Source organism: Populus trichocarpa, chromosome 16 (genome assembly GCF_000002775.5).
Source record: "Populus trichocarpa isolate Nisqually-1 chromosome 16, P.trichocarpa_v4.1, whole genome shotgun sequence".
Classification (NCBI taxonomy): domain Eukaryota; kingdom Viridiplantae; phylum Streptophyta; class Magnoliopsida; order Malpighiales; family Salicaceae; genus Populus; species Populus trichocarpa.
The window spans coordinates 762,365-790,212 of NC_037300.2; the positions used below are offsets into that span (position 1 = coordinate 762,365).

At 32.5% G+C, this 27,848-nt stretch overlaps 6 protein-coding genes across 9 annotated transcripts; 4 read left to right on the forward strand and 2 right to left on the reverse strand.

Moving 5' to 3' along the window:
* The first annotated feature begins 3,132 nt into the window (after positions 1-3,132).
* On the forward strand, positions 3,133-4,770 carry LOC18106050 (UDP-glycosyltransferase 71K1). The gene has a single exon (XM_006373567.3). The coding sequence runs from the start codon at positions 3,159-3,161 to the stop codon at positions 4,584-4,586; it is 1,428 nt and encodes a 475-aa protein (XP_006373629.3). The 5' UTR covers positions 3,133-3,158; the 3' UTR covers positions 4,587-4,770.
* A 3,803-nt stretch (positions 4,771-8,573) lies between these two features.
* Positions 8,574-10,335, forward strand: LOC7453706 (anthocyanidin 3-O-glucosyltransferase 2). Its single transcript, XM_002322499.3, has one exon. The coding sequence runs from the start codon at positions 8,643-8,645 to the stop codon at positions 10,083-10,085; it is 1,443 nt and encodes a 480-aa protein (XP_002322535.2). The 5' UTR covers positions 8,574-8,642; the 3' UTR covers positions 10,086-10,335.
* A 2,990-nt stretch (positions 10,336-13,325) lies between these two features.
* Positions 13,326-14,998, forward strand: LOC7455838 (acyl-CoA--sterol O-acyltransferase 1). Its single transcript, XM_006373569.3, has one exon. The coding sequence runs from the start codon at positions 13,761-13,763 to the stop codon at positions 14,889-14,891; it is 1,131 nt and encodes a 376-aa protein (XP_006373631.1). The 5' UTR covers positions 13,326-13,760; the 3' UTR covers positions 14,892-14,998.
* A 4,643-nt stretch (positions 14,999-19,641) lies between these two features.
* LOC7455839 (acyl-CoA--sterol O-acyltransferase 1) lies at positions 19,642-21,285 on the forward strand. Its single transcript, XM_002322501.4, has one exon. It carries the CDS (start codon positions 20,045-20,047, stop codon positions 21,191-21,193), a length of 1,149 nt encoding a protein of 382 aa, XP_002322537.4. The 5' UTR covers positions 19,642-20,044; the 3' UTR covers positions 21,194-21,285.
* Positions 21,286-22,432: 1,147 nt separating this feature from the next.
* Positions 22,433-25,617, reverse strand: LOC18106051 (mannan endo-1,4-beta-mannosidase 6-like). 3 transcript variants are annotated; one of them, XR_008057580.1, is made up of 5 exons: positions 25,088-25,617; positions 24,685-24,886; positions 24,186-24,308; positions 23,683-23,914; positions 22,433-23,283 (listed from the first exon to the last, which is right to left on the reverse strand). XR_008057580.1 is itself a non-coding variant. In XM_052447796.1 (5 exons), exons 2-5 carry the CDS (start codon positions 24,757-24,759, stop codon positions 23,001-23,003), a joined length of 693 nt encoding a protein of 230 aa, XP_052303756.1. In that variant the 5' UTR covers positions 24,760-24,886; positions 25,088-25,615; the 3' UTR covers positions 22,433-23,000. The 3 variants fall into 3 exon arrangements, 2 of the variants coding, with proteins under 2 accessions (XP_052303756.1, XP_052303757.1); XM_052447796.1 differs by having other exon boundaries at positions 23,683-23,894; positions 25,088-25,615; XM_052447797.1 differs by having other exon boundaries at positions 23,683-24,304; positions 25,088-25,614.
* Positions 25,618-26,051: 434 nt separating this feature from the next.
* On the reverse strand, positions 26,052-27,683 carry LOC7453707 (BAG family molecular chaperone regulator 5, mitochondrial). 2 transcript variants are annotated; one of them, XR_002978273.2, is made up of 2 exons: positions 26,749-27,683; positions 26,052-26,214 (listed from the first exon to the last, which is right to left on the reverse strand). XR_002978273.2 is itself a non-coding variant. In XM_002323125.4 (1 exon), exon 1 carries the CDS (start codon positions 27,442-27,444, stop codon positions 26,809-26,811), a length of 636 nt encoding a protein of 211 aa, XP_002323161.3. In that variant the 5' UTR covers positions 27,445-27,682; the 3' UTR covers positions 26,607-26,808. The 2 variants fall into 2 exon arrangements, 1 of the variants encoding a protein (XP_002323161.3); XM_002323125.4 differs by lacking the exon at positions 26,052-26,214 and having other exon boundaries at positions 26,607-27,682.
* Positions 27,684-27,848: the final 165 nt, after the last annotated feature.

A 27,848-nucleotide genomic window follows, 5' to 3' on the forward strand; every position in this document is an offset into this window, starting at 1 on the left:
ACATCTAGCCAAAACAAAATTCAGGGTTCTTCTACAATGAAGGTTAGTATATGAAATGAGAGGGTTAGGTTGGGACAAAGAGAAGAGGGTTAGATGGAAAGGTTAGGTAGGGAGATAAGATGGTTTGATTGGGACAAGGAGAAGAAGGTTTGGTTAGGCCATCACCAACTCATCTCTGTTCATATTTTCATCTCGATCGTAGCAACACTGTGCTGAAACTATCTTGTGAATTTGTTGTCTTTGAACGTCATTCAATGCAAAAAAGCTCCAAAATCTACCATCAAGACAAGTCATTAACAACGCCAAAATTAGTGTCTACACAAATTTGGTCTCCCACACACACAGGCTATATATAAAAACTAGATTGGTGTTCCGTAATACGTAGCGGATAATCTTATTTTTTTATAGCATAAAAGATACTAAGATGATATATGTATTTTTCTTAAAAAAATTAATATTCAGGTCATTAACTTAAATGAGTTTAATAAACTCGGTTAATTTAATAATATGATTAGAAAATAAAATTGTTGTTTTCGTAGTTTTTATATCTAACAGACAATCATCCTTTTTGCTTACAAAATAACAGGCTTAGCTTTATATTTATAGAGAATCCTAAAAATCCTATAAATGACAAAATATATATTTTCTCCTTAAATAATATCTATATATTATTTAAGGATAATTTTATAAATTTAATCAATCAAGTCCTTACTTGATTTTTTTAAGTCTAAAAATATAATCCTTATATTCATTATATTCTAGTTCTTAATTTCTAAAATATAGTTTAATCAAGTCATACTTAATTAAATATCCTAGTTTAATTTATAATTAATCATTCTTAATGTGTGTGACTTATTAATTAGGTTCATAATATGTTGGCCCAAATATAAATTATGATTCTAATTAAATAGAATTAAATAATTTAATTTATTATTAATTTAACAATTGATTAATTTATATTTAAAGATCAGATGCATTGTCTAGTAACGTGTCATGATCCCCCTAAATATTAGAAAAGTAATTAATGGTTTGACTTAACCTTTCAGTGCCCTATTTTTCAGTGTAATTAATATCCTTTCATCAATAATGTTTCGATTTAACATTAAAACATGAAGTATGTCTGTCATGTTAAATCATGTTTATTTTCTACATAATAATCATTGATCGTTTAAATAAGATTTGAAACTCTTTTCAAATCTCATTTCACCTTGGCTAATGATTTCTCAGTCAATACTATTTGAGAATAGATGAAATATTTTCTCTAATTTACCAAGGGTGATGAATTCACTTTTGATCACTCAAGCACCTTTATATAATTCATATTATACCCAATATCTTCCCTTTTGTTACCTCAATTAATTAAGATAACATGTAACAGGATTAAAGTATAACATTCTCTATATAAAATGATTTAATGATCTCAAGTCTAAGGATCACTTACACAACCGTCACGTGAGCCTTTTCATAGACATATGTAATCTCTCCATATGAAATTCGCATGCAGGTCAGTTAAATATACATATCTTATGACAAGCACCTACATATTACTAGGTATCCCTTATACCTTAACTTATGAAAACAGTTGTTTCCTTTCATGAAAAAAAGAACATAATATATATCAATCTTTACGACTCTAATGAATATCCAGTATTTAAGAAAGCATCAACCCATATTATTTTAAAAACAATGTTTAGATGCAATAGAAATCTCATAATTTCAACAACTTTATAATTTTATTTGCAAAGTATTTATATCTAATGAACTTTATCTTTATTCTCGATTTATTAATATGATATTATATGGATATTTAAAATAAATTAATTTTTTATTAATAATAAATAAATATTTACATGAATATAATAATATCACGTGTAACCAACTAATTGATTACAAGATATATTAAACTAACACGATGATACATGAACTATTATATATGTATTTGGATTATAATTTTTTTATCAATCACTTATCACTAAAATACTAAAACTTGACTGCCGAATCAATTTAAAAAACAACTAAAATAATTATCTTAACCTTGTAAATTATATTGTTAATATGAAAAACTATATTACAACTTAAAACAAAATAAAAATAGTAGAGTTTTAGTTTTTTGATTTGAAAATTTCAAATCTTAAAACATTGGTGATGAACGAATTCACGATTGATGGAGGCTTTTTTGAAACGTAACAGAAAGATTTCTAATTCAAATACTACCGCAGGTGACAATTAAACCATAATAGTTCAGGGATATTTATATTTTATACCCTGAATTAAAGGTATATATACCTAACCATCTAGGTGGTGGCCCAATGGTAAGAGCTTGGGATCAAGAGGTTTGCTCCTTCTGTGGTCTCATGTTCGAGCCATGTAGTTGCTCATATGATAGCCACTGAAGGCTTACATGGTCATTAACTTCAGGGCCCGTGAGATTAGTCGAGGTGCGCGCAAGCTAGCCCGGACACCCACGTTAAACTATATTAAAAAAAAAAAAAAAGGTATATATACCTGCTTTCAAATATAAGAAAATCAAGGTGTCATCTTCCAGAGATCATGTAGTCCAGCAAACGGGGAAGCCGTAGCATGGAATGGAGTGACCAGTGATCGAGATTGCGAGAAATACCCTCGGAAAGGAAGGCACTGAATTCATGGAAGCCACCAGCTGGCAAGGGAAAAGACTAGCCAAGTTTTTGTCACGACGGAGACAGTAAAGATGCCCACTTGATTTGATCGATAGCCACTTCCGGCCTAAAGGTGTCGAGACTTGAGCCCCTAGTTTTTGACCTCTCTTCTGATTTCTTTCACTCTTTTTCGTCAATAAAGATAAATATATCATTCCTTTTTTGGGTTGAATATAATTTTTAATTTAGTTTATATATAATTTTTTTATATTTAGATTAAAAATACAATTTTAGAATAAAGTGATTAATTAAACTAGCTTTTTCCTCTCTTGTATTTATATTTCTCTTTGTTGTTTAATTTAGTTTATTTAACAAATGTTCCATAAAAGTTTTTCTATGAAATCAATCTAATAGTTGTCATATCCAATTTGATGATCAATTTAGGAGAAAAAAAACCATAACAGCTGGCATTGTGGCATTGACCTTGAGCCATTATAAGGCAAACAAGGATCACCATATTGAACATTCAAAACCTCCAAAATGAAGAAAACACAGCTAGTCTTTGTTCCTGCACTTGGATTTGGCCACCTTGTATCAGCTGTTCAGTTAGCAAAGATGGTTCTTGAGAGAAACGACAGTTTCTTGATAACCATGCTTGCCATCCACAATCCATTTTCCGGTAGCATAAGCAAGAACACCGAATCGCTTGCTTCAATTCATACAGAAATCAGGTTCATTGAAATTCCTGAGACCATACCTGCACCTCCTCCAGAAGCTTTAGCTGTAGGCCCTGCAAGTGCTTATACTTCTTACATCAATGATCACAAAACCCTTGTAAAAGATACTATTGTTAACCTAGTCATGACCCACAACCCTGCACCAATTGCTAGTGTTGTTGTTGATATGTTTTGCACTGCCTTTATTGATGTTGCCAAAGAACTTGGGGTCCCTTCTCATGTTTTTTACACTTCTGATGCTGCCTTTCTTGCCATGATGCTTTACCTTTCAGATAGAGAAGACAAGGGTGAGCCTAAGTTTAGCCCTACTGACCCTGGCTATATCATCCCCTGTTATTCAAATCCCGTGCCTTACCGTGTTATGCCGTTATTGCACACCGATGTGGAATATGAGGCTTTTGCAAACCATGGAAGAAAGTTTAAGGACTCCAACGGTATCATTGTTAATACATTTTCAGAAGCTGAGTCTCATGCAGTTAGTGCTCTTTTGGCTAGAGATGATATACCACCAATTTTCAATGTTGGGCCATTGATTGATCACAAGGGAAAGAGTCTGTCAGGATCCGATGCCGTCAAGCGTGACGAGATCTTGAAATGGCTTGATGATCAACCTGAAAAATCAGTGGTGTTCTTGTGCTTCGGGAGTGGAGGAGGCTTTGATGAAGCTCAGTTGAAAGAAATTGCAATCGGGCTCGAGAGGAGTGGACATAGGTTCTTATGGTCCGTTCGGTTGAAACCCTCCAAGGGGAAGCTGCAAGCTAGTTTTTTTGACAACTATGGAGAGATCTTGCCACAGGGATTCTTGGAAAGAACTAAAAACATTGGGATGCTATGTGGATGGGCACCACAAGTAGAAATCTTGGCACATAAAGCAGTAGGCGCTTTCGTATCACACTGTGGATGGAACTCAACTTTGGAGGCCTTGTGGTATGCTGTGCCTATTATAACTTGGCCATTATATGGTGAGCAACACATGAATGCATTTCAGCTGGTGAAAGACTTGGGATTAGCAGTGGAATTGACGTTGGATTTTAGGAGAGATTGTCCTACAGATTTTGTGAAGGCGGAGGTGATAACAAAAGCTGTGAAAACCATAATGGAACAAGGTGGTGAACTTAGGAACAAGGCCAAAGAAACCAGTGAAATGGCGAAGAAAGCTGTGATGGAGGGTGGATCTTCGTATGTTGCTTTTGGAAACTTGATTGATCAATGGTTAGGAAGCAAACCTTGAAGAGCTCAAGCCTTATCTACCATGTTGATTCCATCAATGATCATCAATTCCTACTGTGGCTTAATTCCATTACTCAAATTAAATTAAGTTAAAGTCTTTATCATATATATATAGTTTGTTTGATTTGGTCATGTTGTAGTGATGTATTTCCCATCCAACATTAGTTCTGATGAACTTAGTTAAAGTTTTTTTTTTTTTTTTGTTGAAAACTTGGTTAAAGTTGAGGCCTTATGGAATGACCGTACCTTTTTCTTTTCTTTTCTTTTATATATATATATATATTATTCTAATAAAGATTAGTCAAATAAAAAATAGTTCTTGATGGACAATTAAAAATTGCTGGAACAAATCAAGGGACCCAACACTAGCATTAAAATCTATCACACCAACTAATGCCAACTTGCTTAAATGTGTAGTGACGTGCAAATTAGAAATAGTTCTGATTGATGGTTTGATTCAATTCATCCCTAGCTTTTTTAAAAAATAAATCATTAAATTAACCTGTCGAACTGGATTGTATCTTATGCCAATAAACTTCACATTCACCTTTTCCTACAGCTACAGGTATTACTAGAATGAATAAACCACAGCTGGTGTTAATTCCTGCTGCAACCTTGTGTCAGCAATTGAGTTAGCAAACCACATGCTTTGGTGAACCTCAATTGAAAGACATATCAAATGGGCTCAAGCAGAGTGCACACAAGTTCTAATGATCCATTTAGAAACCACCATCCAAGGGTCAGTTCCTGCTAGGAGATCACGTCAGAAGGATTCCTCAGAAGGACTGAAAATGTCAGCGTGATATGTGGTTGGACACCGCAAGTACAGGTCTTGGCATATAAAGCAATAACTACATTTGTATCGCATTGTGGATGGCACTCAATCTTGGAAAGCTTATGGTATGGTGTGCCTCTTATAACTTCGGCCATTGTATGATAAGCAACAAATTAATGCATTTAAATTGGTCAAGTTCTTGGGATTAGCTATTGAGTTGAGTTGAAAATGGATTATAAATTGGGTGATGGTGTTATAAAATTCAAAGTGATTAGAAATATGGTTTTTAGCAATTGAATTATAAGTTAATTACAAATTCTAGTAAGATAATTTATTCTCTATGGTTTATCAAACTTGCTTGCAAAGCAGTTGAGATTTAGGGAACTAAAGATGATAAAGTAAGTAATCTTTAAATAAATGATCACCATAGATGAGTGAAAGAGCATTTATTTTTAAAAACAATAGTGTTTATTATTAGTTTTGATGTAATGAATGCTTTGAAATTAAGAAAATATTTTTGTAGAGAATAAAGATTAGAACTTTGTACCTGAATGATTCATGAGGCATTTATAAATCTCGAACCTTGTTATTTTTACTCCTAATAATATTAACAGGGGATAAATAACATTTACACACATTAATAAATGATAAAATATCCTTTAGCCAATATTAATGGTGAAGGAAATATGATAGACTCTTAGAAGACTTTTATACATCTAGAGATGTAAATAGATGAATATCATTGACATTAATATTTTATGTTAAAAATCATAAGAATAAATAAACAATTAAAGTCTTATGGCCCAACATAGGACCTATAATGATCGCCAGACTTATGTCTACTTAAGCTCTCCACGTAGCTAAGTCCATTGGCATTGGGCCTGACAACTTGTCAGATCCATGTTCGCTTGGGCTTAACGCGTAACTGAACTCAATGTATTGAGTCTGACAGCTTGTCAGACTCATGTTTGCTTGGACTTAATGTATAGCTGAATCTAAGGATATTAAGTCTGGTAGCTCGCCAGATTTATATATGATTGGGCTCAGCGCGTAGCCTAACCCAAGGATATTGAGTCTGACATCCCATCAGATCCGTGTCTACTTAGGCTAATCGCTTAACTGAACTCAATAATATTAGGTCTGGTGGCTTGCTAGACTCATGCACATTGAAACTCTACTCTTAACTACATCGAAAGGCATTGGGTCTAGAAGAGAGATGTTATTTTAACCTGGTATTCTGTCAAGTTTAAAGATATTGGGTATAAATATAAGCCCCACCTATTTATTATTGAATTATCACCCTAACTTCGGACCTTTAAAAACAGATTTCGACTTCAAATTACTTTTTTAAAATATGATTTGGGATAAAGTAACCTTATGGAGGAAAATGAGGTAGGAAGCAGTGAAAAGCTTGATAGAAAACGCTAGTGAAGTGAAAAACAAGGTTAGAGAAGTGAGTAAAAAGGCTAGGCAATCTCTGTTAGAGGGTGGATCTTCACATACTGCTTTTGGATACCTGATTAGTCGATGGCTAGTAAACAAGGTTTGAAGAAGTGACTCTCGACATACGTAAAACGCGTGGGTTTTTTTTTATTGTAAAGACAGGTATTGTTTACACCCATATAAATTATTATGGATGGCACCTGTGCATTTTTACAAATTCATTTTAGTCCTTTAATTTTGTTTTTCAACGATTTAATCCTAATTAAAGATCAATTGACTATAATTTCTTAGGAAAATATGGGGTTGAAAGAAGTTCTTCGTTTTTCTAAATCCTTTTTACTTGAGAGTCTTTCCTTTATTTTTCTATTTAAAGATTTATATTCTCACAATTTGTTCATTTAGGTACTTTGTTTAATGGATTTGTTAAAACAATTTAAACTGTATTTGTTTGCACAATAGCTTAATACTCAGGGTATTATTCATCAACTTTAATATATCTTTTTTTTCACTCATTTAGTCCAACAACATTTATCACCCTCGTTTAATTCTTACTTTTTTCAATTTCTATAAACACAATAAAAACTATTGTCTTTAGGATTGCAAGACATGCACGTTTAAAAGTTTTAAAAGTTCTTTTTTTAATCTAAAACATTTTGTTAATAACAATGAGAAATAGTGCTAATAATTTAATTTGCTAATCTGAAATGTACTTCATTAAATTTAATTTATTTGACGAGTGGTACCAGTTGAAATTAAGATCAAACAAGGTTTGATTTAAAAGAATAAAAAATAATATTATTTTAACTTCTTAATTGTTTTTAAATAATATTATTTTGAATTAATTTGTCTAAATCATTACTGAAATCTAAAAAAAATTAATTATGAGTAGATTTGGCCGAGTTTTTAACAATGAGCAGGAGTTGATGAATAATTTATACAATAGTAAATTGATGTTTTTTAAAGGTAATTCTAACATAATTTGATTAATCAAATTCTAAGATTAAAGGAGGTCAAACATGAGAGAGAGAGAGAGAGAGAGAATTAAATCATAATTTATTATTTTTTTAGCAGAATAAACGCATAAATAAAAGTTCTAACAAATCTTTTGCCTTTACGAGAAGATTGATATGGTAAGTGAGGCAACCACTACCAAGTTGTCGTTTTATATTTGATGGGTAATAACCCGGCTAAACGACACCTCTTGGGTTGTTGGCCTGGGTTTTGGTAAGGGCTAGATTCTCTTGCTCTTTTTTTTTTTTTTCTTTTTAGTTCTTTTTTTTATCTCGAAGCATGAAACAATAAAAAAATAATTTAGTTCATAAAATATTTTAAATTTTATTCTCTCGTATTTAAGAATTATTATGTTGTGGCTTGCTAGGCAGACTCATCGTGCAACCAAATTAATCAAACCCAAAAAAAAAGAGATTTCGATCATCATCTCTCTCTGTTTTTTTTTTAAGGAAATATATTGATTCTCCCTCTAATCAATGCGAAAAAAAACATGAAGTGGGGACAACACCTTTTAGCTTCTCCCTGGTTAAATATCAATTACTGTTGCATTTTCAAAAAACAATTATTATATGTATAGTCCTTACCATAATTATTGTAAAATAAATTAATAAAAAAATCTCTCAGGGACCCTATTTTTTCCTCACCTAATCGTCAACGCATGGCAGCACTCAGTTGTTGAAGATTCCACTATATTTATTCTCAACCAATTTTCAGAGTAAAAGAGCATTGAATTCCGACTATATATAGTGCCCCATAACCCAGTCCCATATTATTTATCCAAAAAAAAGAAATCACACAGAAGCCAAAAACCTTCCATATCCGCCAAAAATGGCACCCGCTCAAACCACCACACCCAAGAATGCACTGGTCTTCGTCCCAGCACCAGGAATTGGTCATCTTGTATCAGTCATGGAGTTTGCAAAACGTTTGCTTGAAAGAGATGACAGTTTCTCCATCACAATGCTTCTTATGTCCCCACCATTTGCACATGATGTTACAACCTATGTTGAGAAACTTAATGCAGCTCACCCAGAATTTCAATTTCTTGGTCTGCCTTCTGTAACCCCACCACCCCTAGAAGATGTTCTTGCTTGTCCTGAACATTTTGTGTCAGTTTTCATCGCTGATCATAAGAACCATGTTAAGGATATGATTGTCAACCATGTTTTGTCCAACAAGTCAGTTAAACTTGCTGGTTTGGTTCTTGATTTGTTTTGTACTGCCTTTGTTGATGTTGCCAAAGACCTTGGTGTCCCTTCTTATATTTTCTTTGCTTCTGGTGCTGCTTTTCTTGGTTCCATGCTTTACCTCCCTGATAGATTTGACAAGGGAGGAGTCACCTACAAACCAACCGATCCTGACTCTATTATCCCTAGTTACATCAACCCAGTTCCCTCCAGGGTGTTGCCAAGTTTGTTGTTCCATGATGGTGGGTATTCAACTTTCGTAAGCCATGCTAGGAAATTCAAGGAGGCAAAGGGTATCATTGTCAATACATTTGCAGAGCTAGAATCCCACGCTGTTAACTATCTTAATGGCGAGGCAGGTGTACCCCATGTTTACACTGTGGGGCCAGTGGTTGATCACAAGGGCAACAGTCCAGTAGCTGATGGGAACCAACGTGAAGAGATCATGAACTGGCTCGACGCTCAGCCACAGAAATCAGTGGTGTTTCTGTGCTTTGGAAGTCAAGGGAGCTTCGGTGTGCCTCAATTGAAAGAGATTGCACTTGGGCTTGAGCAAAGTGGCCAAAGGTTCTTGTGGTCTATTAGGAGACCACCTTCTCAAGAATCTTTGAACCCCGGTGAAGTTAATGATTTTAGTGAGCTTTTGCCCGAAGGGTTTCTGGGCAGGACAAAAAATGTAGGGTTTATTTGTGGGTGGGCTCCTCAAGTTGAAGTCTTAGCCCATAAAGCCACAGGTGCGTTTGTGTCGCATTGTGGATGGAACTCAATTTTGGAGAGTACTTGGTATGGTGTGCCTGTTGTAACATGGCCCTTGTATGGTGAGCAACAAATCAATGCATTCCAGTTGGTAAAGGACGCAGGAGTGGCAATTGAAATGAAAATGGATTACAGGAAGGATGGCGGTGAGGTTGTGAAGGCAGACCAAGTAGCAAAAGCAGTGAAGGATGTGATTGAAGGTGCTAGTGACGTGAAAAGCAAGGTTAAAGCAATGAGTGAAACTGGCAGGAAAGCACTGTTGGAGGGTGGATCTTCATATGTGGCATTTGAAACCTTGGTTGGTGTTTTGTCAGGAAACAAGGCTTGAAGAACTTGCACGCCATGTTAAAATCTGAGGTTGATTCTGCACTTACGTACGTATGTTACCTCTTGTCTTGGTTCTTTTGGGTGATGATGCTAGTGCTATGCGTCAACCCTATTAGATTTGGTTTTGGTCAATCTTCCTTTTTTTTTCTCTTTCTTTTTTGTCTAGGATGAGTTCATGGTTGGTCCCAAATGCCTCCCCTCTTGTACTCTCAATAGTCTACAATAAAATTATCTCTTAATTTATCAAGAAAGGGAGCTGTCCATGATTTGAACGAATTAATTTCAGGTTTTACAACTACGACAAAAGACAACGACTAAATTTAGACCGAGAGCTGATGTCTTCCACTAAAAAATAAAGATAGATGAACCACTCGAGCAAGCTGTGGTTCCAAAGTAAAATCATATCATGTGGAATACAAACGTGTTTCCTTTGATGGGTCGACTATTTATGAGGGCACTCAATTAATAAAGACAAACCAATCTATAAATACATGCATGAATTTTATTTTTTATTTTTTTTTATTATTAATATGGGTGTTCGAGCTAACTTGTATGCAACTTGACTAATTCTACAAACTTTAAAATTAATAATCATATAAATTTTTAGTGATACGAGAGTACTGAAACTTATAATTATTGAATTTTTTTTCCTTGTGAAATAGAAACTTTTACATTTTCCTCCTTTCCCACTATGACTTTGTGACAACAGCCTGATAATTTCCTTAATCATGAATCAACACAAACAAAACTGGCCGACCTTTTCTTATGTTTTATGTTTTTTTTTTTCCAAAAGAAATTCCCACGAAGTAATTCTTCATAGGGTGCCTATAAGAAAATCTTAATCATGCTATTTCCTCTTTTAATAGACAATTATTGATTTTTTTAAAAAAAAATTCTTATTGTAATGGTTAATTTAGAATATTCTTAGCCTTATTTTTGCACACCAAAAATTTATTATTCATGAGAAACTACCTCCGTTTTATATTATAATCTAAAATGTTTTACTTCTCCCGATGAAAAATAAATTGAGTTATGTTAGTGAAAGATCTAATATTAACTGTTGAAAGCGTAGTTATAAAATCCAAAACATCTAACGGATGGAGCTGGAACTGTGGTCAGAAGTTTTATTAGAACAAAACTAGAGTGGTGCCTATTTTATGCTGTGGGTCCGCACAATTTTTACAATAAAATATTTAGTATGTTTAAAAAATAAATCTAATAACTCATCTTATAGTTCTGTCAAACTAAATAAACTGGTTTTATTTGAATTACATAAGTAAAAAAAGATAATAATATCAAACCAGGATATATGTATATTACGACAACATGGGGAAAAAACTTTATCCCAGAGGAAAAAAATCCAAAACAAAAAATAACAATTAAAAAAATAAAAGTTAAAATTAAAAAAAAAAATTAAAGCGCAATAATAAATTTTCAATTCAAAGTTAAATTGGAAAGAATAAAAACATTAATTAAAAAAATTAAAAAAATAAGGATCAAAATGAAAAAAAAAAAAACAATACACTACCACCATGTAAATAAATTTTTTTAAAAAAAGCCATCAACAATAAATAAAAATATAATCTGAAAAATTAAAAAAAAAAATATAGATCAAAATATTTAATATCACAACACGAGTCATTTATCAAGTTGTGTTTAATGAATTTGTTTATTAAAATCAATTTGTAATATAAATCGACATACATATAAAATTTATTGAATAAAATAAAAAATTACTATGCAAGACTACTCATATTAAAAATATTATAAAAATAAATAAATGTGTTTTTATTTTTAAAAATAAATTAAATATATATATATATATATATATAAAGTGAGGCATAACCGGGCCTGGTAAGCCAAACCTATTGCCTTGACTCATCAAAAAAGGGCCTACACATACATGCTTTAATTGTTTTTTAAGTTAATGAGGCGAACAACAATTCAATCATTCCAATTCTTTGAAAAACTCATTTCAATTCTTTGAAAAAAAAAATAGACGACACTCCGTTTTGAAAACTCATATTGTGGCTACAAGATTCTAATTTTTTTCACTTGAAAGATCTATTTTGATCCAAAATATTTAGAAAAATACCCTGTAAATCTTGTTAAATTAATTTATGACCGCCAAAAACACATAAAAAAAAAAGTCTCAAAACCCAAATTAATCTGAAATAAAAAAATTTCTCAAAATCAAATTTATTTTTAAGTGTTTTTAAAGTAAAAAAAACATCTAATTTGAAGTTATCTTATCAAATAGAATTTTTTAATACAAAATCGATCATTTGGTAGCCAAAGTTGTCATTTACAGCAACAACCTAGAAAAGGATTCACGATTGGGCCTAAACAGCCCATTACCACTGGCTCAATTCAGTTTGTATGTCAGCTATGAATTTTACAGTGGCAGTGATCAATATGGTATCAGTGTCATCATATAAAAAACAATTATGGCGAAAAAAATTTAAAAGAACCAAATTAAAAATTCTAAAAAAAAATCAATAAAACGAAATACCTCTTTTAATTTTTATTGTAATAATAATTCTTAATTAATTCTGAAATAGGTTATTGTCAGTGTCCAATTATAACCGTTAATAAATTAGATAGGAAAGAGTATAAAAATACTAAAAAAAAATTAAAAATAAAAAGGAAAATAAATTTTAGTATCAAAATTAATTTTTTAAAAAAAATTAAAAAAACTAATTATATAATAGTTAAAACAGATAATGAACTTATTAAACAAATCTCTAAATTGTGCCACCTATGTTTTGTATATATATTTTAGTTTTTTTATCTTTCAACTCAATTTTCTCTCTAAAAAAATAATTAAATACTAATTTAGGTTTAAAAAAACTTAACTATAAAATAAAAAAAAGTTCAGAGAACTAAATTGAAGATTCTAAAAAAAAAATCACTAAACACCTCTTCTAGTTTTTACTGGAATAATAATACTTAATTAACTAATAATTCTTAATTAATTTATCTTTCAACTCAATTCTCTCTCTAACAAAAATAATTGGATACTAATTTAGGTTTAAAAAAACTTAATTATAAAATGAAAAAAAAGTTCAAAGAACCAAATTGAAGATTCTAGAAAAAAAAATCACAGTGAAACGAAATACCTCTCCTAGTTTCTACTGGAATAGTAATTCTTAATTAATTATGAAAAAGACTATTGTCGGTGCACAATCATGGCCATTAATGACTTAGATAGGAGAGAGTATAAAAATGCTAATTTGTGATCTTTGTCGCACATAGACAATCTCCACTCTGCACATGAATCGTCGTGTCCGTCTCTTCTTTTCACCTTAAAAGACTCCTCTCCTTTTTGCCTTTTCAAAACTGAGTGGAGCGCCGCATCTGGCATCCAGCAGTTGGTTTTCAAGAGAAGAAACCGAGAAGAAAACAGTGTGCCTCCCAAAAACTAGTGGAAACCACTATATTCTTTCTTCCAAGAGTCGCCTTTTTCATGTAAATGTAAACGCTTCCCTGTAGACAAACGTGGATCAACCGTTTTACACCCTTATGCCTTCCACGTTTTCTGTACTCAGTTAGATATTTATTCATCTAAAGGGTCGGTTCAAAAAGGTTTGGCCTCTCCTTCTCTCCTGGCCTCTCCTTCTCTTCTTGTACATAGCACAAGAGAGCAAAAATCAAAGGGAAGGGAAGAAACAAAGAAATGGAAGATGGGGAGATGTACAACATGATGAAGGTATGGCTCTCAATCTTTGCATCTCTAACTTACTGCTATATCATGGGAAAGATGATCCCAAGAGGTTTTACAAGACTTCTCTGTGTGCTACCAATTGTTTGTCTATTTCTTGTTCTTCCTCTAGAACTCACCTCTATTCATTTTGGAGGCATGACAGCTTTCTTCGTTGCTTGGCTTGCGAATTTCAAGCTCCTGCTTTTTGCGTTTGGCAAAGGCCCTTTGTGTTTAGACCCAAAAATCTCTTTTGGTCGTTTTGTTTCTGTTGCTTGTTTTCCCATCAAAATCCTACAAATCCCACCTCAAAAACCGAATCTAAATGGCCATAGCCATGAAAACCAAGCTCAAAAATCACTTCTAAATGGCCAAGATAGGCAAAAATTAATCTCTAGAAAGGGCCCTCATAAATCATTCCTAAATTATGCAACCAAAGGTCTTCTTTTGGCAATGTTGGTGGCTACATATGACTATAGTGATTATATCCATCCAAAAATCATGTGGCTCTTGTATTGTCTCCACATATATTTTTTTCTTGAAACATTCCTAGCCATGTTGGCATCGGTGGTTCGAACCCTTTCAGGGCTTGAGCTAGAGCCACAATTCAATGACCCTTATCTCTCGACTTCACTTCAAGACTTTTGGGGGAGAAGATGGAACCTCATGGTAACAAGCATCCTACGCCCGATTGCGTACGATCCCATCCTCTACACGTGTAAGAACTTCATTGGTCGCAGGTGGGCCCAGGGCATAGCAATTTTGGGTACCTTTCTAGTGTCTGCGCTCATGCATGAGCTCATTTTCTACTACCTAGGACGCGGGAAGCCCACGTGGGAGATCACTTGGTTCTTTTTGCTACATGGAGTGTGTTTACCGGTCGAGATTGTTTTGAAAAGGGCTGTTAACGGCAGGTGGCAGTTTCCCAGGCCGATGCAAACTATATTGACCATTGGATTTGTGATAGCTACCGGCTTTTGGCTGTTTTTTCCACCATTTCTTGCGTGTAAAGCAGGTGTCAGGGCAATTGAGGAGTACGCGGCTGTACGCGAGTATTTGAAGGAAGCTGGTCATGCATATTTTCCTTGGATTTTTCAACAAATCTAACGGCTTGTAAATATCCAAGATTTGAGCAGCTTATTTTGATTGAATGAACGGTTCGGATTTGATGCAAATCTAAGAAATTACAAATATAAGCATGGTGGTTGTAGTTATGATTTATGTACTCACTTGATTATTTTCCGGTAGTGTCGGGCAGGTCAATTTTTCAAACATAAAATAAAAAAGATCTAAACAGATATTTAGACGAAGAAAATTTCAATGAATAATTTAATTAACCTGTAACACGGGATAACTTCAAAAAAAAAAAAAAAATAGGAAGCTTAAGTCACAATAAAATTAATTTTAAAAGATAAAATTTTAAAAAAAGAAATTTAGAAGAAAAAAAAACTCTACTCAAATTGGGTTTACTTTATTAATTAGAATGAGAAAATAATTTTTTAAAAAAAATTGATATAGAAAAAAATCAAAATTAAATAAATAAAAAAATATTGATAAAAAAATTGAGTTGCCCTAGAACCTCCAACCCCGAATAACATTATAAAAATGAAAAGCAAAAATGAAAAGCATAAAAAATAAGAAATTTCAAGAATTATTAAAAGATAAAATTAAAAAAATAATAAATTCAAAGTAACTCGAGTTAACTTAACTAACCAGTGATCTGGAATAACAACTTAGAAAGAAAAAAAAAAAGCTTAAAACCCAACAGTTTAATGTCAAAAGGTAAAATTAAAAAAAGTTTTAAAAATAACTAAAATCAAATCAGGCTAATCTTTAAAATCAGTAATTCTAGTTATAAGACTGAGATGACCTTGTAAAAAAACATTAAATATTAAATAAAATTCTTAATCATAAAAAAAAATATATAATTAAAAAATAAAATAAATGGAAAGACAACTCTGATTTTTTATTAACTTGGCGTGAATTTCAAGGAGAATTGAGAGAAAATAAAGGGAGGAGAAAAAACTCAACCAGCACCGATTTATCGTGATTTGAAGTTTGAACAACATGCGCCACCCCAGCAGCTTCGCCTTCACTTGATATTTTAGACGACACGACAATTGAGAAATTCTGGTTGATGTACAATGCCTGGAATGGCAGGGGTGACATATACTCGCTGACGCATGCACTTTTTTTTATTATTTATTTATGAAAATAGTAATTTTTTCCTAATCCAAATAGAGCATAACAATAAAAAAAGATTTATTAAAAAAATACTAAAATATCTCTCTTAGCCTTTCATTTTTGTATTTACTTTTAAGGATATTTATGTAGTTTAATTATATAAAAAAATATAAACTACTAAATTATTTCCAATCAATTTGAAAATGACTTTTGAACTCCCGAAAAAATATCATTTTACCTTCGGTAGTAAGGCAAAAACTTTGTGCAGAGAATAGCAAAGTAATAATTACATCGTGTACGTCCACAATAAATTTCCTTATAAAACACTGATCTTTTTAGAGTTTTTTTATAATTTGAGCAAATAGGGACCGCATCTTTAAAAAGATAACAGGATAGAATTATATAAAAAAAAAAAGCAGAGGGTGAATTCGTGAAAAAAATTATATGATATATTATTAGGTAATAAAAATTCATGAAAAAAGCATAGGGTGAATCACATACTTTATGATCAAGTCTATTCTAATTCTATAGTATAAAAATTTGATAACTATTTAATAGGTGGTCTAGTAATAAAAATTTGATACTAAGAAGTTTGCTTTCCTTGTAGTCTGAGTTTCGAACCCTGTAATTCCTAATATGATGACTACTAGAGGCTTACATGGTCGTTAACTTCAGGGGCTGTGAGATTAGTCAAGGTGCGTGTAAGCTGACCCGAACACTCACGTTAATAAAAAAAATTAATCTAATAAATTAGTTTTATCAAAAAATTTCTTGATATTTATTCATCATCATCATCATCATCGAGTATTGTTATCGATAACATTTGTCATGGTAAATAATATACTTCTACTTGACTAATTAAGAAAAAACTAAAACTGATTAGTGTTTCACTGTGCAAGTCCACAGTGAAACGCTGAGCAGTCCTCCTTTTTTTTCGTTTTTTTTATTATTTTTTCCCATTTTTTTTTTCTGTTTTTATTTTTTCCCATTTTTTTTTGTCTTCTTCTTTTTCTTCTTTTTTTGTTTTTTTTTGTTTTTATTTTTTTTCCATTTTTTTTGTTTTTATTTTTTATTTTTTTTTGGTTTTCTATTGTCTTTATGGGTTTTTTTTTTGCTTTTTTCTTTGTGTATTTTTCTTTTAATGAATTTTTTTGTTTAATTTAGTTTGTTAATGTTAATTTTTTATTTAGTTACCAAATTTTCATAACACGGATCCCGGGTTTGACGGGTTAACCTGATTTGACGAGTTAACTCGATTTTTTTTTCTTTTCTTTTTAAGAAAAAACTAAAACTGCTCAGTGTTTCACTGTGCAAGTCCACAGTGAAACGCTGAGCAGTCCTCTCCTTTTTTTTTTTGTTTTTTTTTCCCATTTTTTTTGTCTTCTTCTTTTTGTTTTTTTTTTTGTTTTTATTTTTTTCCCATTTTTTCCTGTTTTTATTTTTTATTTGTTTTGGTTTTCTATTGCCTTTATGGGTTTTTTTTTTTGCTTTTTTCTTTGTGTATTTTTCTTTTAATGATTTTTTTTTAATTTAGTTTGTTAATGTTAATTTTTTATTTAGTTACCAAATTTTCATAACACGGATCCCGGGTTTGACGGGTTAACCTGATTTGACGAGTTAACCCGAATTTTTTTTTTCTTTTTAATTAATTGTAACATATACTAAAACGAATCAGTGTTTTACTGTGGACTGCACAGTGCAGTCCACAGCAAAATACTGATCCGTTTTTGGTGTTTTTTTTTTAAGTTGTCTTATTTTTTTAGCTGTTTTTTATGCCTTTCGGGATTTTTTTTTGCTTCTTTCTTTATTTTTTTTCTTATAACAAAAGTTTTTTGTTTAATTTAGTTTATTAATGTTAAAGTTTTTTTATTTAGTTATCAGACTTTCATGACACGTTTTCTGGATTTAACGGGTTAACCTGATTTGACAAGTTAACCCAGAAATATATTTTTTTTGCTTTTTTTCTTTTTAATTAATTTTTTTTCATTTAGTTTAGTTTGTTAATGTTAAATTTCTTTCTATTTAGTTATCAGACTTTCATGACACATATCTCGAGTTTCACGGGTTAACCTGGTTTCACGGGTGAACCCAGTTAATTCTGGGTTGACCCGTCAATTTTTTTTTTGTTTTTTTTATCATAATTTTTTTTTTCATAATTTAGTTTGTTAATGTTAAATTTTTTTTATTTAGTTATCAGACTTTCATGACACAGATCCTAGGTTTAACTGGTTAATATGGTTTGACGAGTTAACCCGGATTTTTTTTAATTTTTTTTATTAATTTTTTTCGTTTAGTTTAGTTTGTTAATGTTCACTTTTTTTTATTTAGTTACCAGACATTCATGACACGGATTCCGGGTTTAACGGGTTAACCTGGTTTGACGAGTTAACTTGGAATTTTTTTTTTGCTTTTTTTTTTCTTTTTAATTATTTTTTTTCGTTTAGTTTAGTTTGTTAATGTTAAATTTCTTTCTATTTAGTTTTTTTTTCTTCTTAGAGGTTTTTTTCTTTTATTTTTTATTTTTAATTAATTTTATTTAATTAATTTAGTTTATTAATATTAAATTTTTTTCTAAGTAGTTCTCGGCTGATGCCTTTAGTTTTTCTTTTTGTTTTTTTGTTGTTTTTATGCATTTGACTGTAGACTGCACAATGCAATCCACAGTGAAAAAGCTCATCCTTTTGTTTTTTTAATTAATTTTTTTTGTTTAATTTAATTGTTAATGTTAATTTTTTTTTTCTATTTAATTATCAAACTTTCATGACAAAGATTCCGGGTTTGACAGGTTAACCTGGTTTGACGAGTTAGCCCAGTTAATTATGGTTTAACCCATTAGTTTGTTTTTTTTCCTTTTTAATTATCAAACTTTCACGATGCGAATTTAAGGTATGACGGGTTAACCTGGTTTGAAGGGTTAACCTAGTTAATTCATATTTTTTTTCTTTTTCTTCATTAGTTTTTATTTTCCTGTTGGTTTTTTTTCTTTGTTTTTTTTTCTTTTTAACTAATCTATTTAATTATCACACATTTATAACACGACCTTGCAGCTAGACCCACGTCCAATGCTATTGGGTCTGGTATTGCAGTCAAACCCGCTTAAATTTAGGCCATGCAAGTTTAATGTTATTATTAATATTATAAATATTACTCTTGGATTAGGCGTTGCAACTAAACCTAAAACTCTTGGGTATAACTTTGCAAAAAAACCTAATACTTTTAGATCTTAACTTTTTATGAAATGCAAAAAATAATTAACCTGCGACATCGCGCGGGGCATGTAACTAGTAATACTTCTATAAAAGATCTAAAATAACACACCGCACTAGCCTTCGTATTTTATCCTCTTCTAGTCTTTTTTTTATTTTTTATCTCAAAGGAAGAAACTCGAATCCAAAACTTACTAGATTAAAGAATGTTTGATAATAAAGTGTTTTTTTAAAATGTTTTTTAATTAAAAATATAGTAAAGTAAAATTTTTAATTTTTAATATTAAAATCATAAAAAAATACGTAATAATATTAATTTAATGTATTTTCAGATAAAAAAATAAATTAAAAAAAACTTAAAAAAATAAATTAAACTCCATTATCAAACACAACACTCCCTATCACGGGTTGGGCTTGGAAGCTCATTGGCCTTTCACATGGTTTGTTTGATCACTTACATTAGCAGCAGCGTGTATGTTTGTGCCTCGCTTTCATCAAGGTATTCCTGGCTGGCTTGCCTGTCGTATAAGTTGATCTGTTGTCTCATTCAACCATAACTCAGGTGACCAGACCAATTAGTACTCCACCTATATTGCTAGCTACAATAATATCCATCATGCGAATAGCAGCAGCCAAGTGAAGCAGGGAACTGATGGCTAATGAAGGTGGTTCAAAATATCGCTGGATATGGTTGAGGCAGGGACACCACTGATAGTCAAGAATTTACAAACAGACTGGGAGTGGTTGCTGGTGTTTAATGAGGGAGTCTAAGATCGAGGTGACTTGAGCCACTTCCTTTAACATTGGCAACTTCACAAATATAGAATTAATGCAAGAGTCTCCTTCAACAATCACATCTTGAGAGTGAAAATGGGAGGTGAATTGGGCAACTTTCTCTTGGTATGGGTATCAGCTGTGGCATTACTTTGCTACTGTCACAAGATAGGTCAGTTAACCCACAAAGGCACAACCAGGCTTCTTGCAATCTTGCCAGTCGTATGCATCTTTCTTGTCATGCCTCTCAGCATCCTTAGTCTGAGTCTTAGAGCTATTACTTCTTTCTTCCTTTGTTGGCTTGCCAACTTCAAGCTCCTTCTCTTTGTCTTCGATCAAGGCCCTCTATCATCCAACCCGCCCCTCTCCTTGCCACATTTCGTTGCCTTTGCTTGCTTTCCTATCAAGATTCAACAAGACCCTGCACCAACAGTATTACCTCATGATCAAGAACTTGTAAATGTTGATGATAATCAAGATCTTGAGAAGCTCGTGAGTGTTGAAAACAAAGACACCCCATCTCAAAAAATCGCCCCAAAAGGCCTTAAATCTCATCTAAACTACGCCTTGAAGTTTTTCCTACTAGTCATATTTGGTTACATCTATGCCAAGGAAGACTATTTCCATCCAAAATTTATATTGTTCCTCTACGTTATCCACATTTATATTGCTCTAGAATTAATCTTGGCCATGTTTGGAGCCCTAGCTCGAGCCTGTCTCGGTGTAGAACTCGAGCCACAATTTGACGAGCCGTACCTCGCCAGCTCTTTGCAAGACTTCTGGGGTAAGAGATGGAACCTAATGGTCACTAGCATCCTGCATCCAACTGTATACAGTCCAATCCGGTCAACTTTTAGCCGTTGGATAGCAAAAAAGTGGGCTTCATTACCAGCTGTGATTGGCACATTTTTAGTCTCTGGTCTCATGCACGAGCTGATTTTCTACCACATTGGACGCCAAAAGCCAAAGGGGGAGGTCACATGCTTCTTTCTCTTGCATGGTTTTTGCTTGGCTATTGAAATAGGTATCAAGAGAGAAATAAAGGGTACACGGGGGTTGCCTAGAGTAGTGGCAGCACCGCTTGTGGTGGGGTTTGTGGTGGTTACTGCCATGTGGTTGTTCATGCCCACCGTGGTTCGTTGCAAGATTGATGCTGAGGCACGGATGCAGACTATTGCTTTCATTAATTTTGTGGAAGGTGTTTATATCTACTTGAAAGATGTTTTCATAGATCATAAATTTTAGACTAGTAAGTAATTTTGTCGCAATAATTATAAGTAGTTGAAGCCAGAACTTGTATCGGCAAGCACATTTATAAACTTCATTTATTAAAATCTTAGACCGGTACAAATTTTTGTTTAATAATTGCTACGATAGTTTAATGCAATATACCAGCTGTTTGATAAAAACCATGATCAAAATATTTATTCGGTATGCCCAGTACTTTACTGCAATATACCCTACGATATCGTCTAAGTAGCATAAAAAAATAACATTTGGTTTCTATCTTCTGTATAACGACAATGAATATTGAATTGATAAAAATATGGTTAGTTAAAAAATTAAAAATATAAATACAAAAATATAAAATAAAATAATGAATTAGTAGAGACAAGAGATAAAGGTAGACAAATAACCAATTAAAATTAAAAGTTTAAATTGTTAGGTGGGGTCTTAAAATATGATTTATATTAATCTTTAATATATTTTTCAAGTAAAAGTTTTTTGAACTTGAAACTTTTACATATCTACACTAACTTGTGCTTGATTTTTATTAAATAAATAGAGATTATGAGATTCGAATTCGTGAACATTTGGTCATTAAGACTCTAATACTTTGTCAAAGAACCGATTCAATTTTAAAGTTTAAATTATCAGGTGAGATCTCAAGATATAATTTCTACTAATCTTTAACAAATATAAACATATTTAACAAATATAAATATAAAATAAATATGTATCTAGGATAACTTGTAGGAAATACATCATCTTTATCTTAATAAAAACAATTATATTTATACTATTTAAAATATTATTTTATTAATTTAGATTTTTAAAATAACATTTTCTATTCTAATTATTTTAAAATCATGTTTGAAACGTGATGTAAATTATATTTTTTTAATTTTTATATTTAAAATTAATTTTTTTATGTTTTTAAATAATTTTGATGTGTTAATATTAAAAAAAAATTTTAAATTTTTTTTTAATATATTTTTAAATAAAAAACAATTTAAATTTTACTTCCATGCAAACTCAAATAATAAGTTACTTGCAGTTATTATGACTAGCTGTAGGGGGCGGTGCTGCTATGTACTATAAACACAATTGATGCAGCAGACAGCCACAGTACCAAGACGTGGCAGAAATTCAATGACTTATACTGAGACCACAGTTACACAACCCAGATAACGATGTGTTTGGGTGTGCGTGGTTAAGTCGTTTTTCTATTTTTTTTATTTATTTAAAATTATATTAAAATAATAATAATAATTAGTTTTTTAATTTTTTTCACAAACATCCATTTTAGCTGCACTTCTAAACAGAGTCTTACAGCAAGCACAAACTCTAATTTATGTCCATCTCTTTCATATATTTGAGTCAGAACATTTGGATATAAATTAGAGAAGAAAAAAACCTTGATCACTGTCACACTTTCTTCTTCTTCTTCTTCTGTTCTTTCTATTTCGAGTAAATATATACTGCAAGGACGAAGGAGCCCTTGTCTAGAGTCGCACATGTGCCCACATAGATCAATTATTCACTCTGTTCGAATACAGAAACAAGACCATTTCCTCCTCTTGAATCTGGATAGAATTGATAGAACCTGAATCGCCCTCACAGTTTCTTCTTTTTGATCTTTCTTTTCAAGCGTATATCTTGTGAGCCTCCCATACCAAGAACAGTATAAAACCTCGTCTTCAAGTCCGAAAACTTCTTCCCACCTCAAACATTACAGTTGCTGTGTTTCATTTCCTCTCATTTACAACTGATCGAAGCAAGGATCATTCTGTTGAGGCTTTCTTTGTCTTTTGCAGAAATACTTTGCAGCCTACATGATTGTTGTTTTATCAGTGTATCCATCCACGCCTTCAACTAATAACTGCCAGATAAAGGCACCAGCCCGCCTCTTCTTTGCGGATTCATAAATTTTATCATACACTGTTTTCAACAAAACATCTCTGTCAAACACTCCCTTCTCATCCACGTGCCGACTTGAGCCGACTTCTTTGAAAAGAACTGGTTTCCTCAGCGCAATGTCTCCATCACTTATATGAGAATCCACCCAATGAGAAAGATAACTCGTTTTCTCTTCCAAACCAGCATGTGGGATCCTACAATGCATGGTATAAAGAGAAACAAGAGTATATCTATCAGGAATTTATAAATATAAATACTTAACTCATTTGTTTACTCTGGCCTTCAATCAACTGTGTTACCAATCAATTGAACTGCACTATATAAATGTAACTTCTAGGTTGCCATAGTTAGCAACATTTAGACAGCATGGAGCCAAAATCAAATGAACAGCACTATATCTTCTCAAACGGTTGACACTGCATCACTATTTCAAGCTTAAAGTGATCTTCCTATCAGCTTACGTTATGGGGGTCCTGACATGGCATTGTGATAGATGGGTGTAGTAAACCATGATTCTTGTGTAGCTCATCATTATTACTGGACCCTAATCTACCAAACTCTGCCATATAATGAACTGGAAATGAATTACTAACCAGCTGTCTGGATATGCGTGAACTGATGCAAAATCGATGTTGGATATTGCTGAGTTTGGTATGAAGTCTGATCCAAGTGAAGCTGCCCAAATCCCAGGATTCACTTCTGACTTGTTAGTTGTATTCAGGCCATAAAACCCTTCAAGTCCAACAGTCACCAGATGTCTTTTATCCAAGCTTTTGATATATGCAGCCATCTCAGCAATCCATGCCTTAAGCCAAAGGAAAAGCACTACAATGATCTCAATCACATTTGATTCAAAAGCAAACCAGAAAATTTGCTTAAACAACAACAGCGCATATCCTTTTGGTATTGTTAATAACAGATATGAACAAACCACCCCCGCAATCATAGAGAACTAGAGAAAATGATACTCTTCGGCTCAGAATGCTTCCATCAAACAGCACCATCACCCTTCTCTCCAGATTCCAGCCAAATCCTTTAGTTTATTTTTGAAATTCTATGCCAACATATGAAGAAGAATGAAAATTCAATGGTTCACCTGAAGTGCAGGAGCAGAAGAACTTGATGAACACCGAGGCTCATTCATGAGCTCCCAAGCGAAAATTGCCGGTTCTTCAGAGTACCTAACTCCACTTAATGAATTCTTTCTCTTCACAACTGCCTGGAAAATGCATAACAGAAATTTGCAGCCAAGAGATTATCATAATGCAGAAAGAGAAGCATAGATTGCCAAGTCCCAAATCTTGAATGTCAGCTCTTGTGAAATTTCATTCCTATTGCTTACTAATACAGCAATAATTTTAGCTTAAATTGATCTAGCAGATGATGCACAATCAAATTTCAGATGGTAAGTTATAACATATCATATTAAGTTCACTAATTAACTTAAACAAATAGAGTTGTCACAAAACTCACTCATATTCAATGCTCCCATTCATTTTACAATCAAATAATGCCTGTTAAGTCAAAAACAAATTCCATGCAATTGATTAAAATCCAATGACTTAGCCTTGGAGGTGTGAAACATAGCATCTCACCTTAATATAAATAAGCCTTGAAGTAATCTTTAATAACTGGGTTCGAAAAGAATGAGTCATCTGATGAAGAGACATTAACTCCAGCTTCCTTTGCCCACTTCACATACTGAGTTTTTCCACCAAATGCAACCAGGTTATTCACCAGACTGAGAATTAACCTTCTACGATTCCTTCTTGCTTCAACTATCACATAGTCCAATCCCTGCAGACAAATACCTTCATTAAACACAAATAGTTCCCAAAACTGCTTCAAGATTGTTCCTTTATATGTCATTGAAAAGCCCATAAGCCTTTAACCACACAATTGAGGCCATTCATTAAACTTAACCTCCCCTCCAAGATCTGACAGCCAATTGAAAGCAAAAATCTTAATTTTTACAACCTTGAGAAGTTTATAACTTACTTTGAAGACCCTTTCGTTGAAGACACCAGGAGAGACCTGCAAAGCATCAGGCCCATGACCATCACTGAAAGCCCAAGTCCTGCAAACAGTCAACCCCATTTGAGATCCTCTCTTAAGCATCTCAGAAACCTTTGATCTTGATGAACTCCACACACTCTCCATCATCAACCAATATGAATTCCACCCATTAACATAAAATGCTGATTCCCCATAATCATCACCATCATTGATGATGATGAATTGAGTGGAGTCGGTTTAGACAAATCCCATCTTGGGTTGCCATAAAAAGACGGGAAAACTGAGGCTGCCGTTACTGTTGTTGAAGTTAAGGTAAAGAAGAGAAAGTAGCATGAGTATTCCTAGAATTGGATAGAGTCTTTTGTCTCTCCATTGGGAGTCCATTTCCTGTTTTCTGAGCAGACACTGAAATATGTTTTTTATTCTGTGTTCACGGTAATTAAGGATACAAACAAAAGCCACCGAGATTGCGTCGCTAAAAATGTGAAATTTTTGCGGTCGTAATTTAGGCGATGACTGGGTTTGGGGGAGTCTGGTAACTCTACTCTTACTTTTAAAATTATTTTTTTGGAAATGTATTAAATTAATATATTTTTATATTTTAAAAATTATTTTTAATATTAGTATATTAAAAATAAAAAAATATTAATTTGAAAAAAAAATTATAATTTTTAAATTTTTTTAAAAATATATTTTTAAAAATAAATATGATTGAATGCAGCAGCCTGTCATGTTAGCTTTTGGAGTAATTAAAAATATTTAAAAAAAATTAAAAAAAAATATTTTAAGTTATTATATTTGTAATATTTTTAAATCATTTTAATATATTAATATGAAAAAATAATTTTAAAAAATAAAAATAATTTTATTTTAATATATTTTTAAATAAAATAAATATTGAAAACAAACCAATAAAATCACATGTTTTTTTGTCGGTGGCTCTGTTAAGCTTTTGGCAACGGAGTCACTTTGTTGTTGCTGTAAATATGAGGAACCGGGAAATTACAACAGGCTTTATACTTGCTGCCATGACAATTTGTGTTGAATGTTGATATTTCTCCGGCAGAAGCAGGAGCTATTCTCCGGTCAGCTTTCTTGCATTTCCGGTTCTAAAAATTGATTATACTTGTTACAAATGTATTATTCATTTTGTATTTAAGATTTAAAAAATATATATTTTTTAAGAAATTTAGTCTCAAATTTGAATAATATTGATTAAAATTAGCATATTTTATTGATTATAGATCAATCCATTCATCCACTCAAATTAAAAATTATATGTTAATTTTATTTATTAACCATATATTATTTCAAGTTCAAATCAAATAAAAAGCGGGTAGAAATCTTTTCTGAATTCAATTGTTCGGACGTAAATAAACTATTTAAAATTCAAAGAAATAATTAGTTTTCACAGGGAAATATCAAAATACACTAAACATTTCATACAAGTTTTTCATTTTGAGAAAAAAAATTCTGTTTTTGTGAGGAGGAGGAATACAAGTTTCTGGTAATTAACAAAGCAAACTTTTGTTTATGATACAAGTTCAGTAATTAACTTCTGTTTCTATACACAGAGACAGCAAAATAAAATTCAAAAAGTTTCAATCAACGAAGAAACAAAATAATTTATGATCATCACTCACTTGTACAACTAAAAGTTTTGATCTTTAGGCACAAAAGGATCAAAAGTTCCAATCTTTCTTTCATGGTTCTTTCAAAAACCTCTGCAAGCATCTAAACCCAAGATATTGAGCACAAAACTTCTCCATTTCTTCACCACCTCTCTCCATACAAATCTCCTCCTCCATCTCCTCCAACACCATATCCCATCCACCATAAGGGTCCCACTGCCACCCAAAATAGTCACCACCATCAGCACCAACTTTTGCTTCACATATTGAGTCCAATATTTCCTGCAACCCCACAATCCTACGGCTGACTTTCCTTCTTGCTTCTCTCACCGTTGGATCAACCCCCGGTACTGAATCGAGCCTCAGAAGCAAGCCCATCAAGGCCTCATTCATCCCCAGCTTTTCTTTCTCGCTACTTCTTATTGCATCCACTGTTTCCTGGCGTTGGATTTGGTTTTGTAACTGATCAGCTTCAGAACTAACAGCTGAGATTTTCTTGTAAAGGGTTCGGATCATATGTGTCCTGTAGCAAGATTGGATCTTGGTGGCAGCAGAAGTGGCAGTGCTTGATTGGGTGGTGGATTTGGGGGAGGAGGGCTTGATGGGGATTTCAATGGTTTTTGTAGGGGTAGTATGGTCATTATGGAAAGAGTAAGTGACTGTTGCGGTGGAGGAAGCGAAGTAGCTGAAATTGCTGGATGGGTTCATTTCCTCAACCTTGAAAGAAAGAAGGAAGGAAGGAAGGAAGAAAAGACGGTCAGGGAATGTCAGATGAGAGTGAGATTTTATACAGAAGGTTTTGGAAAATTTTGCAATAATGTCAAGGATTGTTTGTGGGCTAACGTTTTGATTCTTTATCTTGAATGATCTTGCCGTTTAGCAGGGGACCCATGATTTGCTTTTGACAAACGGACATGCTTTTTGGGCAAATGACAGTGCTTTTGATTCTGTGGTTGATTTCTATAACGTTTGTGATGAAATAGTAAAACTTTATATTGAATTTGAGATGTACACGACTGAAGTGTTTGGGCATCACACGCACCCTTGCAAAAATAAGACCTTTATATAAGAAAGAGTGATGAAGATTATGTGTTTTTATATGGAATTTTGTT